This window comes from Castanea sativa, chromosome 12 (genome assembly GCF_040712315.1).
Source record: "Castanea sativa cultivar Marrone di Chiusa Pesio chromosome 12, ASM4071231v1".
NCBI lineage: Eukaryota > Viridiplantae > Streptophyta > Magnoliopsida > Fagales > Fagaceae > Castanea > Castanea sativa.
Genome location: NC_134024.1, coordinates 20,960,293 through 20,972,807, shown reverse-complemented (window position 1 = coordinate 20,972,807; position 12,515 = coordinate 20,960,293). Strand labels below are relative to the sequence as shown.

At 35.1% G+C, this 12,515-nt stretch overlaps 1 protein-coding gene across 1 annotated transcript; it reads right to left on the bottom strand.

The window, feature by feature from the left end:
• Positions 1-890: 890 nt before the first annotated feature.
• Positions 891-12,042, bottom strand: LOC142621325 (cell division cycle protein 27 homolog B). The gene is made up of 16 exons (XM_075794643.1): positions 11,658-12,042; positions 11,464-11,536; positions 11,213-11,328; positions 10,969-11,015; positions 10,091-10,188; positions 9,030-9,349; positions 8,535-8,690; positions 5,807-6,020; positions 5,235-5,461; positions 4,991-5,056; positions 4,641-4,760; positions 4,279-4,355; positions 2,721-2,840; positions 2,367-2,586; positions 1,989-2,270; positions 891-1,355 (listed from the first exon to the last, which is right to left on the bottom strand). Exons 1-16 carry the CDS (start codon positions 11,763-11,765, stop codon positions 1,305-1,307), a joined length of 2,295 nt encoding a protein of 764 aa, XP_075650758.1. The 5' UTR covers positions 11,766-12,042; the 3' UTR covers positions 891-1,304.
• Between the last annotated feature and the right edge of the window lie 473 nt (positions 12,043-12,515).

Here is a 12,515-nt window from a genome sequence, read left to right as displayed (position 1 = left end):
AAGATTTCTCTTTTGTTAGTGTTACTATACATGTCTTTGTTTGTCTCCAATTTCTTCTAGGCCTATGTAAACTTCTTTATATTGTCCTACTTTTCCTTCTCGCTCCACTTAATTTGATCACTTTGATAACACAAAACCCAATTGTTTTCAAAAAGAAAATAATGTAAGCCCTTCAACTACTACTACAACAACAACAACAAAGCCTTAGCCCCAAAAATGTAAACCCCTCATGTTTGATTATTTATCCTACCTAAATTTGTATTAATATGCCATGGGAGATTCTTGATTGACTTTGTTTTTGCTCAAAGCTTTTAGCACTCAAACCACTCTGCTTGCTGAAGTTGAGTTTCAATTTGCCTCCAAGCTGAACCCAACTTTGTGAGTGATAACCTAATATCAAAGAAACCAGCTAGCCGAGCCATGTCACAAAAAGTGGGATTGAAAGATACTATTGCTCCAATAGCCAGTTTTATAATATTATTTCAAATCCTTAAATTCAAGATTCTATCATCAACTCCTTAAAAATTAACGGACTTGGAGATTGTAGTGTAATGTCAGTGCAATCTATGTTATAACATACAATTAAAGTCTAAAGCAAGCTCAACCCCACATCTGGTGCCCTTGTATTATAGTGGATCCAGACTCAATAGACAATAGGCTAAAACGACAAACCTTGAAATCACAATTATAATGATTGTAATGGCCTTCATTTCACTTTGATTCTAAAAAACTTGAGTTGTTCGATGGAATGTGAGCCTCAAGGGCCTCTAGCATTAGTTACAAAGCTATAATGATTAATAAACCAACTCGTGTAAAAGGGTACGATTCCAAATACAACTATGTGCGGCGAAGGGTACAGGATTAGTGCAAAATCATAAGAAAAGGGTGTGGATCAGCAATCTGGCTATGTGCCTAGATAAACAACGGATTTAAATATATTGAATATTATGCCCTAGTATCAATGAATAGGAGAGCCAACTACAACTATGAACAAGTAATACAGACTAATGGTACAAGACTTCTCTGGCATCATTATACCAGTATCCATACATGTATGGCATCTTTTAATACCTTTGTTACACGAACTCCTCTGTTATGTGTAAATCACCTACAGAAACTGAGGTTACTTCCACATTATCTGCCAACTAGATGGGATACCAGCATGAAAAATCAGGCCTCAAGCATTAAGCTTTTTTATTCATCATCCATCGAAAGCACAAGCAGGCCAAACTCCTTGGAACCAAACGATCTGAGCCAAATAATTTGCATCATTCTCCATTTCTGCACATCAAGGACAAGTAAATCTACAAGTTGTCTTCTATTTCATCAGGTACATGCAACTTCTCAATGGCAGCCTGTCAAAAGATTATAAAGTAAGAAATGATGAACATAACAAAAGTTCCTTGCTCTCTGCACTTACTGAAAGAACAAAAAAGAAATGCAATCTTTTTGTGAAGTAATCAAACCCAAAATAGAAGATTGAGTTTTTCTTCTTTCTTTCTTTCTTTTTTTTTTTTTTTTTTTTTTTTTGAAGCGCATCAATGGTATAGATACAAATAAAGAGCCAAAACGCATAATTTGTGGCAGATAGTTTGACTAATTGTACCACAAAATTGAATGACAAACATGCTTGTGCAATCAGAAAACTAAACCTTTTTTCTATAAACAATAGAAGAAATTTCTAACCCCACAAATCTAGCACCGGATTTGGGTCGAAACCGAAACCTCCCAAAGGAGAAATGCCACTAGGCTACACTACCATTGGTTCTGAACTTAAAACCTGATGACTGTGTTCCAGAGAAATTTGATTAAATGGCATATAGCAATCTTTGCACTCATTTAAACTCCAAAATCCTCAAAAAGAGAGAATCTTTTTGCATATCGGGAACTTTACAGAGTTCTAAAACACTGAAGTGGCATTTCAATAATAACAACAATAATATCCAAGTTTAAAAAAGAAACAATTAGCTATGAAATAAGTCAATCACCTTAATGGCAGCAACATCTGTTGCAGGTGGCTTCAGATCCAAAGCAAGACCATAATGAAGCATCGCTTTGTCATACATCTTACTCCGCTTATAAATCCTACCCATCAAAGCATATACACTGCTTTCACGAGGGGCATACTCTTTAAGCTCCTCCAAGGCTTCTAGAGCTTCATCAAAATTTTCCAAGCTCACTAGTATATTAGCCTTCTGATACATGGGAAGAGGATTCTTCTTATCTGCTAAGATAGCCCTCTCCATGATCGCCAAAGCTTCGTCACTTCTCTGTTGGATAATAGAAATACAATTAAGAGAGTTTGCAAATACAATATTGCTTCGGTAGCCATAAATAATAATAGAAAAATGTAGCAAGTGACCCACCTTTAAGGCATGCAAAGCTGTGCCAAGATAAGACATTATAACAGAAGAACGTGGATTTATATGGAAAGCCATTCGGAAGTGATGCTCCGAAAACTCAAACTTCTCTTGGCGAAGATATATCATTCCAAGCCCATACCAGGAGTTATAATGCCTTGCATTAACCCGAAGTGCACTTTGGTAGCTCTTAATTCCATTTTCAAAATCCTCCAAAGCTACATATCTGCAGTTGAGGAAACAATTGCAAGATCATAAATAGTGAGCTGAAATAATAAAAAGTAAGAATTAACCATCAATACAAGATTTTCAATCTTATGAGTTAATTTGGGGTTTCAGGTAGGGAAGAAACTGCCATACTCATGGCCACAAAGGGTGTGTGCATATGCAAATCTTGGATTAAGTTGAACAGCTCGCTGAAAATTTTTCAGAGCCGTTTCATGGTCTTTCTGCAAGCTATAGCAATTTCCCATAGCACACCTACATGTCCATTCAAAACAAAAAATGTAAGAAAAGGTAATGTTGATAGAAATAACTAAGAACCCTGATTACGGCCATGGATAACAAAGGACGTGATAATATTAATACTGGCCTTTGACCCTTACATTAGAAAAGACAACTTACTGGCAGCATGAAAAGTAGGTGATCAATGCCAAAAAAGCAATAAATCACCAAACGTCTACGAGTAGTCACCATAATACAACCAAATAACAGGAGGGCAGTAACAAACACATGACTCATGGAAAAACTGAAAGACAAATGCCAAACGACCTTCCCATCCCTCCACTAACAAGTATGCAGGAAAAAGTTACACTTATATGAATAGAAGTCTCCTTATCTCAAGACTTCAGAGTGTAATAAAGAACAATAACAACAATTTACAAATAAGCACTCATTGCGTGGTCCACCAGAGTGAATAAACAACCAAAATCAGGTTCAGTAAGACATGAGATAATTACATATTATACTGCATGGAGCTAAACTTTAAACACCAGATTAAAGTATAATAATTATTATTATTATTGGAAGCTTTCATGAGCTTCATCAATTCCATTTATAGCACTCCTGTAAGGGGATCGGGGAGGACAAGAGTTGTTGCCTGCCTTGTAAGAGTAAGGGGTTCACGGTTAGTGCTTATTACCATCTTCTAGTTGGCCATAGTGAGCAGTTTTTCCCTTGGAAAAGCATTTGGAAGCAAAAAATTCCCTCTAGAGTGGCTTTCCTTATTTGGACCACAGCCTTGGGAAAATGTTTGACTATTGACAATTTAAGGAAAAGAAAGGCTTGCATTCTGGATTGGTGTTATATGTGCAAGTGCAATAGTGAAAGTGTTGACCATCTTTTCCTTCATCACCCAGTTGCCTTGGAGTTGTGGGATATGGTTTTTGGTTTATTTGGAGTTTGTTGAGTTATGCCAAGGTCTGTTGTTGGGCTATTGGCTTGCTAGCAAGGTTGTTTTGGTCGCCATCATAATGGAGATATATGGAAGGTCGTTCCTCATTATTTGTTGTGGTGTATTTGGAAGGAGAGAAGGTGTTTTGAAGACATCAAGAGTTCCATGCCTGATCTCAAGCTTCTTTTTTTCCGAACCTTACTTGACTGGTTCTCAGTGTGGAGAAACCATCCTTTTTCTTCTATTTTGGATTTACTTGACTTTTGTAATGTTCGTCTTTGATTTGTTCCCCCTTGTATACAACTTGTGTACTTGGGTGACTCTCTCTTTTTAATATCAATGAATCTTTATTACTTATCAAAAAAATAATAATAATAACAACATTTGAAAGGAGAAATAGCTCTGAAAATAAGAAGTATAAAAGTGAGTATTAAAAATACTTGAAAAAGTCCAATGCTGAGCAGGTTTATAAGAAACTAAAGACTAGAATGCACATTGTAATTTGAAAAGAGTTGACAAAGCTACCAAGATTGAGGAGCTAAGCGGTCAGTCGATATGAGTTCTTGAGCCAGGTAACTTAGCTTCATATCTTCCTTCAAATGCTGCAATGGATATAGTATAACTGTTAGTGAAGCAACGGGAAAAAAAATTTACTGCAAGCATACATTATCATAAATGCAAGAAAAATAGATCAAGAGAACTATATAGTAATGACAAACTAAGAAGCAGAACAATGATTTTAAGCCCCCCACTTGCAGTCAGCTGACTCTGCTAAGTTACCCATCCAAGGAAGTAAATTTTCAGATTGCATAGTTGGGACAACCCCCCTTCCATTTTACAGGGGAAAAAAGAATTCTTTCCTCAAGTACAATATGGTCAAAACTCACATAAAGTACTGTAGAATATATATCCATTCCTTCTAAACTGTAAGGGGATGCCTGGCGAGCAAGACTGAAAGCCCGATCAGCTTCTAAATAATCTACCAATTCAAAATATGCTTTTCCAACCTGCATTTGAAACATGAACAGTAACATGCCAAATAGTCAGTATTATGCAGATATTCTAATGTTCTAGCAGAAGAGTCATTTAGGAATCAATGGCATGTAAATAAACCAGTTCATTGATAATAAAAAAAACCCATGCATTAGTATAAATAGTCAACTTTTGTATCACAATGTAGATAAAAAGTATCAAATCCAGAAAAGGGTCATGTATAGAATTTTGAACTACAACCTACCTGAGAAAGTACCCAGCCAGTATTATAATGCTTGTGTGGAAGTTTAAGATAGACATCCAGTGCTTCCTGTACAACCCAGAAGCAGTCATACAATTACACATAAGCCAGGGCATATAAAATCATCTCTTTTCTGTGTCGATTTCTAATAGACTTCCGTTATTTTCATAAAAAATTCTCCAATCATCTTTTCCTATTTATATAACTAGTATGTTTTGTTGTTTCTTCAAGAAAAAACATGCAATACCTGGCACCGGTACATGCAGGAAAGTCTGTAGCCTTCCCCAAGTGTTCTCAAAAGGCCCATTATTTCTGAAGCACCACTAATAACTCTTGAACCGTTCATGATACTTCCATTAGTTGGAACGGTGGCTCCTTCTTGTTCAAGATCTCTAGTATCACCAGAGGGAGATGAACTAGAAGTTGACAATGTAATATTTGAACGAGAATCATCAAAAGCCTCATTGCGTATCCCTAAATGAGATCGAATTAGAATGATTAGAGTATCCATAAAATAGCCATTAGGCAAAATATCATAATGAAAGGAAATCGAGTTCACATAAGGCCAACTTCACATTGATATATTGGAAGTCCAAACCACAATCTATAGGAAACAACTCTTGCATCCACAACGCAACTAAAAATTTGAGTTCCCATTATCAGGTTTTTGAAGAAAAATCAAATCCTATTGTTTTTAACCAAGTGGTAGAGAATAATTATGTAAAGGAATACCAGTGGAAGATTATCATTTTTGCACTAGTAATCATCATTTTTATTGTATAGGTCACTAACTTAGTAGAAGAAAAAGAGATCCATTACCTTCATCAATATTTTCATTAGCCCATGACTGACCCTTACGAACTGTCACAGCACGAAATGCCATAGAGCTCAGCTTGGAACCTCCAAGATATTTAGAAGAGTTGCTAGTTCCATTTCCAACTACCATAGTTGCACTCACATTCGTGGCCCCTGCTTCTCCAGAAAGTCTTGTACTTCGTCGAGGGCCAGAATCAGAAAATAACCTCCCAGAAATCTGAAAACAAAGGAGATAAAATAAGACAAGCTCAAATGACTTAGACTAGGTTAGAAAGTTTGGAGGGAGAGGAGAGGCTTTGTTTGGATGTTTTAAAAATTAAGGGAAAGAGAAGGGAATAGAGACCCTCCTCTTTGTTTGGATGTTTTGAAAACTAATGTGGGAAGGAGAGGAAAGGGTAAGACATCATATAAATTGATGATTGTACCCTTTTTTGGTTAAAATTAAACAAATAGATATAATCATAAGAGATCATTACTTGATATTATCTACATGAAATTTCTCTTTAAAAATACATATAAAGATAAACAAAATAAAAATTAAAAAAAATTATAATTGTGCCATTTTCTATTTTTGTGATAGGCAATTATACAAGAAAATTACTAATCAAACTGTGTTACTCTACTATTAACCAATGAACATATTAATCATATTGCACCAAACTGTATTTCAAAGCATAAAATATGTGTGTAAGTAAAGGAGGGTGATTGACCATTATATACAACCATATTATTAATATATCTGTAAGCACCACGTAGAGATAGTAGTGGATCTGTGGCTGAAAAAAGAGATCAATATCAGGCTTTGATTTAGTAGAAAGAAGCTCAAGGGTAGAGAGAGAGAGAGCTTAGGACACTCCATTTGGCACAAAGTAACAAAAGCTTATTTGCTTTCCAGTGTGAGACTTTTGAATTAAGATAACACAGCTAGAGAAAACAAAACAAAAGAAAAAAGTCTTTTTTTTTCCATTTCTTTTTAAGTTCCTTTTTTCATTAACTAAATTTTATTCTGTCCCTTTTTATTATAAAAGACTGAATAACTGGATGGGACACATATGCAGTGGTTCATAACTTTTGTTCCTACAATTCTCAAGAAGCAGACTACTACTGCTTGGTTTTTTGTCCTTCGAATTGTCCAGTTACATGTTTTTGTGCTCCTTTCTTCTCTTGAACTTGAACTTTCTATCCAAAAAAAAAAAGGCAGATGTTTGCTTAAGATGGTTAGAGACAGACCATTGATTTTCTTCCAGGGTATAAATTGAAGTAATTGTCCTTGAAAAAGTGAAGTTTGTTATTACACTGCAGTGTGAGTAACTCTTAATGGCTAAAAGACACTTGAGAGGGCACAAAACTGGTCAATGACATTGTTCTTAGATAGGTATAATATTTAAGACATTAGAGAACCAAAGGAGGACTTTTTAAATACGAGGGAAGAAAGAGAGAATTTTGATCATGTAGATGGTTGATATAGTTAGTAATTTGATATAATGCTAGGGATAAAATTGGAAATTTGAAATTTTTTAATAAAACTGGAACCCTCCTCCAAATTCCCCCAATGTAGGGGAATTAAAAATAAGAGGTTTGAAGGGGTAATATATCCCTTAAAACCCTTTCAAATCCTTTCTTATTCCCTTTATAAAACTTTCAAACAGGAAAATTTAAACCCCCCACCCCCTTCCCCTACTTCCCCCCCCCCCTTTTCTCCTCTTTCCCCATCCAAATATAGCATATAATGAACAAAAAGAAAATGTCACCCACAATACAAAGAAGACAACCATACCCACTAATTTGATAACATAAGGCAGAAAGATGCCATAAGATGTATAGACAAGTTAAGCCGACATATTAAAGTACAATGGTGCAACCTATGTAATGAATTGAGGACTGTATCAACCCAAAAGGCAAAATAAACTACTATGAGCTCAAATTCCATACCTAAAAGGCAGGGAAAAGCAGAAAATACTGAAACAACTGAATAACCTCAAAATACATGAACGAGATCAAATGCCAACTACATCCAAAAGCTTAAGTTGATAGGAAAGGGTGGATAACCATCATTCTAACACTCTCTCACGTGTGGGTCTAGACTCTCCCTCAATAAGTGGAGTCCAACACGTGGAATTTTGGAACATTCAAATGGGGGTTAAAAGGAGACAACAATCAGACTTATTACCGCCTACACTAATACCATAAAAATTGGCACTTATCCCAAAAGCATAAACCACAATTCTAACAAAATATATAAAGGCAAAACCAAGTAACAAAATGATCTTAGTGGGTAAATTAATATGCAAAAGCTCACACCTCACAACTTCCCAAATTCAAAGAACTAATACCTAAAAGAACTTGAACTAAGCTTTTTTAGATAATGTGTAAAGTCGGAGGCTGATAAGACTCCCCCACCCCCTGCCCAATTTTAACTTCCTGACATGTTACTAATGAACCGTATAAAATTCCTAGTTTCATGCACAATAAATGCACTATGGAAATCTGACTAAATAATTTATTGAATTTATTTATTACAAAAAAGTTCTTCAAAATGGATGCATGAAAATTCATAATTTAGACTATAAAATTTATAATAAGGAATTACTGCTAATTTAATTATCACTATATTCTATGTAAAGGAGATGACATATGAAAGCAGTGAAATACATAATTAATTTTTTATATAAATGAAAACTGAGTGACAATTTAAAAAATAAATAAATAAATGAATATTCAAATCAATAACCTTTCGTAATTTTCCTTCATCCACAAACTTTCTTCGAGGGGCTTGAATAGTAGAGTTTACAGTTGACCTTGGAGAGCTATCAGCATTGAGAATGCTTGGGTTTGGGCCATTTGGCTGCGCATTTCTACACAAAGGCGGTGGAGCAACACCTGACAACTGTGAAATATAGGGGATCTAAGGCCACTGATTAATCTTTACAGAAGAAGGAGATACAAACTAATGAAGATGTAAAGAAACTCAATATATTAGCTAAAGAAACAAGGGGAAAAAGTCCACTGCTTCAGTACCATGAGTTATAACGAGCAGCATCAAAAACAATTATTTTTGGAAGGAAGAGAGTTATTCTTTTATAAGGAAAACAAACACATTAACTTCATTTAAAGTTTCAAGGAATTAACCATAGTAGTGATTAAATCTTTAATTCACAGAATAAAAAAGGATGTAAAACCTTATACATAGCTATAACATTATGAGATGTAATTTCCATTTTTATACCTGTGAGGCCATTGGTGAAGGAGTATTATAGAATGATACGTTTGATGAACTGCCATTTGAAGGCTGACTAGCAGCTCCTCCCAATGCAGCTGCTCCATGATAATTGCCAGGAATATCTCTTAGGCTATTTCCTTGCATGTGTTTCAATTGCGTTGGACTGGCATCATTGGGGCCTTGGCCAAAGTTCCTGCCAGAAACTAAGTTACGATCCTCATTTGAGATGTGCAAGCTTTGGGAAGCTGATCCATGATGTAAGTACTGCTTTTGTATGCAAAGAGCAGCTGCTTCACCAAAAACTGCAGTTGCTTCTTCAGCAGCACCTAAAACAATCAAAGGAGAAAGGCCTTGAATTAAATATGGATCAAAAGTATGAGAGCAAACGCCAAAGGTCACTGAGACAACACTACTACATCTCTCAATTATATAAACATCAGATATCAATCAAAACAAGCAAAGTGCGAGATGAACGATTGGATACAGCAATCCACTCATGCAAAGGACACACAAGGAAAAGTTTCAACTCCATTGAAGGCCTTTCTAAACCTCCAAATGCTCTATACAGTTACACTCCCTTCAAACCATCCAAAGAAGAGACAAAGGTATTGCACACAAAGCAGAACACCCCACCTAACAATCTCCCCTTCCTGCAGGTCAACACTTCAATGATTCGATGATACAAACCCACTGATCCCCAAATAAACAAAAATCAGGGACCACAAATCACTAGCATACTTACTGGCCCAGCCTTCTAAAACATGTAACTCCACTTGATCACACAGACTTTACGGTGGCAAAGATTATCATTAGTAAGAATCTTAACGAGGGCAGCAGTCAAACCGTGATATTTTATATAACTCTCTTTTTCTTTTGCTGATATGGAACTTCACCAACCATAATGACCTTAAATTTCTTTTTCACTGAGTTCAAATCAGCTGAAATTCCTAATATTAATTTTCTAAGCCTTTAGAGTTAACCAATTGGTTTCTGCACGAAGTCATATATTATGCCAGTAGCAAAGCAGTTAAAGAACTTGAAACCATGCAGGTATTTTTTGTACAAACCTAATACACAAAGCTCCTCATATGCAGCCCACATTAGAGGATCTATAGATAATGCCTGCTTGAAGTGATGCACAGCACTTTTCCTTCTATCAGTATACCTAAAAAAAAATGAAATCCCAATAATAAGCAGCCAATATGCTAAACTAAGAAATTTCATAAAATTGAAGTAAATATAAATGGACATATTCATGCCGTCTATGCATGAATAAAAACTAACCATCAACAGAATTTATGTTAATTCAGAAATTCAAAGATGAGAATTGAATGAAATTCAGTCTCACTATCCTAGTTGTAAGATGAAGGAAATATAACTCATATGGATCACAGAGGTTAAAAGATAATATAGTAATGAAATTCAATTAATTGGGGGTTAACAACCATGTTTACATTGTCCAATCACTACTTTGATCCAAGACTTTAAATAAGCTATAGATGCCAGTGAATTAAAATAAATTAAAGAATAGAGCCAACACAAAATAAGAGAATGTGGCATTGTATTCCAACTACTTATAGTCAGTTGTGAGTCCATATCTTGGGGCAGCAAGAAGAAAACTTTAATTAAATATGTCTTTCACTTGATATTCTGTCATGCGAAACATTAATAGACAGGTGAATTTGATAATAAGTTTAAGCAAACTTCATAGACAATCCACTTCAAAAAACCATATGAGAGAAACCAACAAGCTTTAAGGGTGTCCCGTGTCCCATTCATTCTTTTCTCTTTTCATTTTTGATAAGTAAACAATGTCTGTCTCAAACCGACTTATTCCTTGTCTCTCTATCAAGCAAAAGAACTCTGGAAGTTCACAAAAAGACTGACATGTGGGAAAACAAAAGCTTAACCTACATATCAAAACAAAAACTGAAAAAAGAGCAACCTGTAAATAAGCCCAAGAAGGTAATGACCAGCTGCACCATTTGGAATCTGCAAAAGGAAAAGAAGAAAAACAAAAATGAGCAAGTAACTCATCACCAGAAGCGAAGCAAACAACTACAAAAACAGCAAAATTAATGGGTCCAAAGTATTACATTTTGACTGAACCCACCCCAAATTTTGAAGAAAACATATATGTAATGATTAAGAATATTATTGATTTGTGGTTGTAAAATTAAAAATACGACCTCGGCAGCATTAGGGTCATTGGCAGGAGGACATAACGCGGCTTCGGCCTCATTAAGAAGATCCATCTGAAAGCATGATATCGCAAACAAGTACCGGGATTGAGCCATTTGTGTTCCTTCATTCACATAAGAATAAAACCACATAATAAGAAACTTACTGAAAAAAACAAAAAACAAAAACATTCTTAATCAATTAATTAATAAGAATCAACAAAGCACATTCATACATACATACATACATACATACATACCTTTTAAAATGTGATAAGCAGAATAAGATTGATTGTTGTTCAAATAACACCCAGCTAACAATTGCAAATTTGTCTGCAATTTTCACAACCCAGAAGTCAAAGAAGTCAGGTTTTTTTTTTTTTTTATCAATATTTTTTGCTAATGACAAAAGGGTTTTTCTTGAAAAGAAGAAAAAGAAAAAGAAAGAGAGTACCTCAGATGGGAACTGAGCGCAGAGTCTTTCGCAGATGAAAATGGCGTTTCGGTGCATGAATTGCCGAAGGCTATTCTGAACACACTCTATCAATATTGCTTCCATCATTTCTATTCCACTCTATTCTTCTTCCTCCTCCTCCTCCTCCTTCTTCTTCTTCTTCTTCAAGAATCAGCAAAAACAAACACAAAAACACCAAATTTAACGTATAAATCCGATGTGGGATTTTGATTTTCGCCCAACATCAACGGCAAGAAACAACGTCTCTCCCTCTCTCTTTCTCTGTGTTCTGTGTGTCTGTGTGTTCTGTGTCTGTGTCCGAGAGTGAGAGTGTGAAGGTGTTTCAAAATTCGAAATTTTGGGAAAGAGCAATGAGGGAAAATTTTTTAGGGCTCGATCATAAACTATTATTTGGGGCCTGGATTTTTGTATGGGCCCTTTTGTTTATATATAATAGTGTTTTGTTTAGCCTGACTGAGATGAATAGCCCAACTTTGTTATTTTAAGCCTGCTGGGCTTGTGAGCCCATTGAAAATCATTAGCCGAATCAAATTTATTATTATTTTAAAAAAGTTTTAACTATAGTGTCGATTAAACAAATATTATACTAATATAATAAAAGCTGAGGTTAGACGCCCTGGTGGCACTGAATTGTAAAAAAAAATTTAGATTTTTCGGTTTTAAAAAGAAAATATTTATATAATAAAAAAGTCTAATGCATCTTAAATTGCAGCAACCATATACTACACTAAAAAAAAGATGTCTAATGCATCTTAAATTGTAGTAGTATAATACAAATTCTTTTATTCTTCTATTTCTTCTTAATTTGATTACAATCCTAACTCTTCATCTTAATCT

Excerpts from the sequence above, each read along its gene's own strand:
- LOC142621325 (XM_075794643.1), bottom strand. The coding sequence starts at position 11,765 with ATGATGGAAGCAATATTGATAGAGTGTGTTCAGAATAGCCTTCGGCAA. Across the intron at positions 9,350-10,090 it reads TGAGGAGCTTTGTGTATTAG|GTGCTGCTGAAGAAGCAACT; the intron begins GTTTGTACAAAA and ends TGATTGTTTTAG. Across the intron at positions 5,462-5,806 it reads TAATGAAAATATTGATGAAG|GGATACGCAATGAGGCTTTT; the intron begins GTAATGGATCTC and ends GATCTCATTTAG.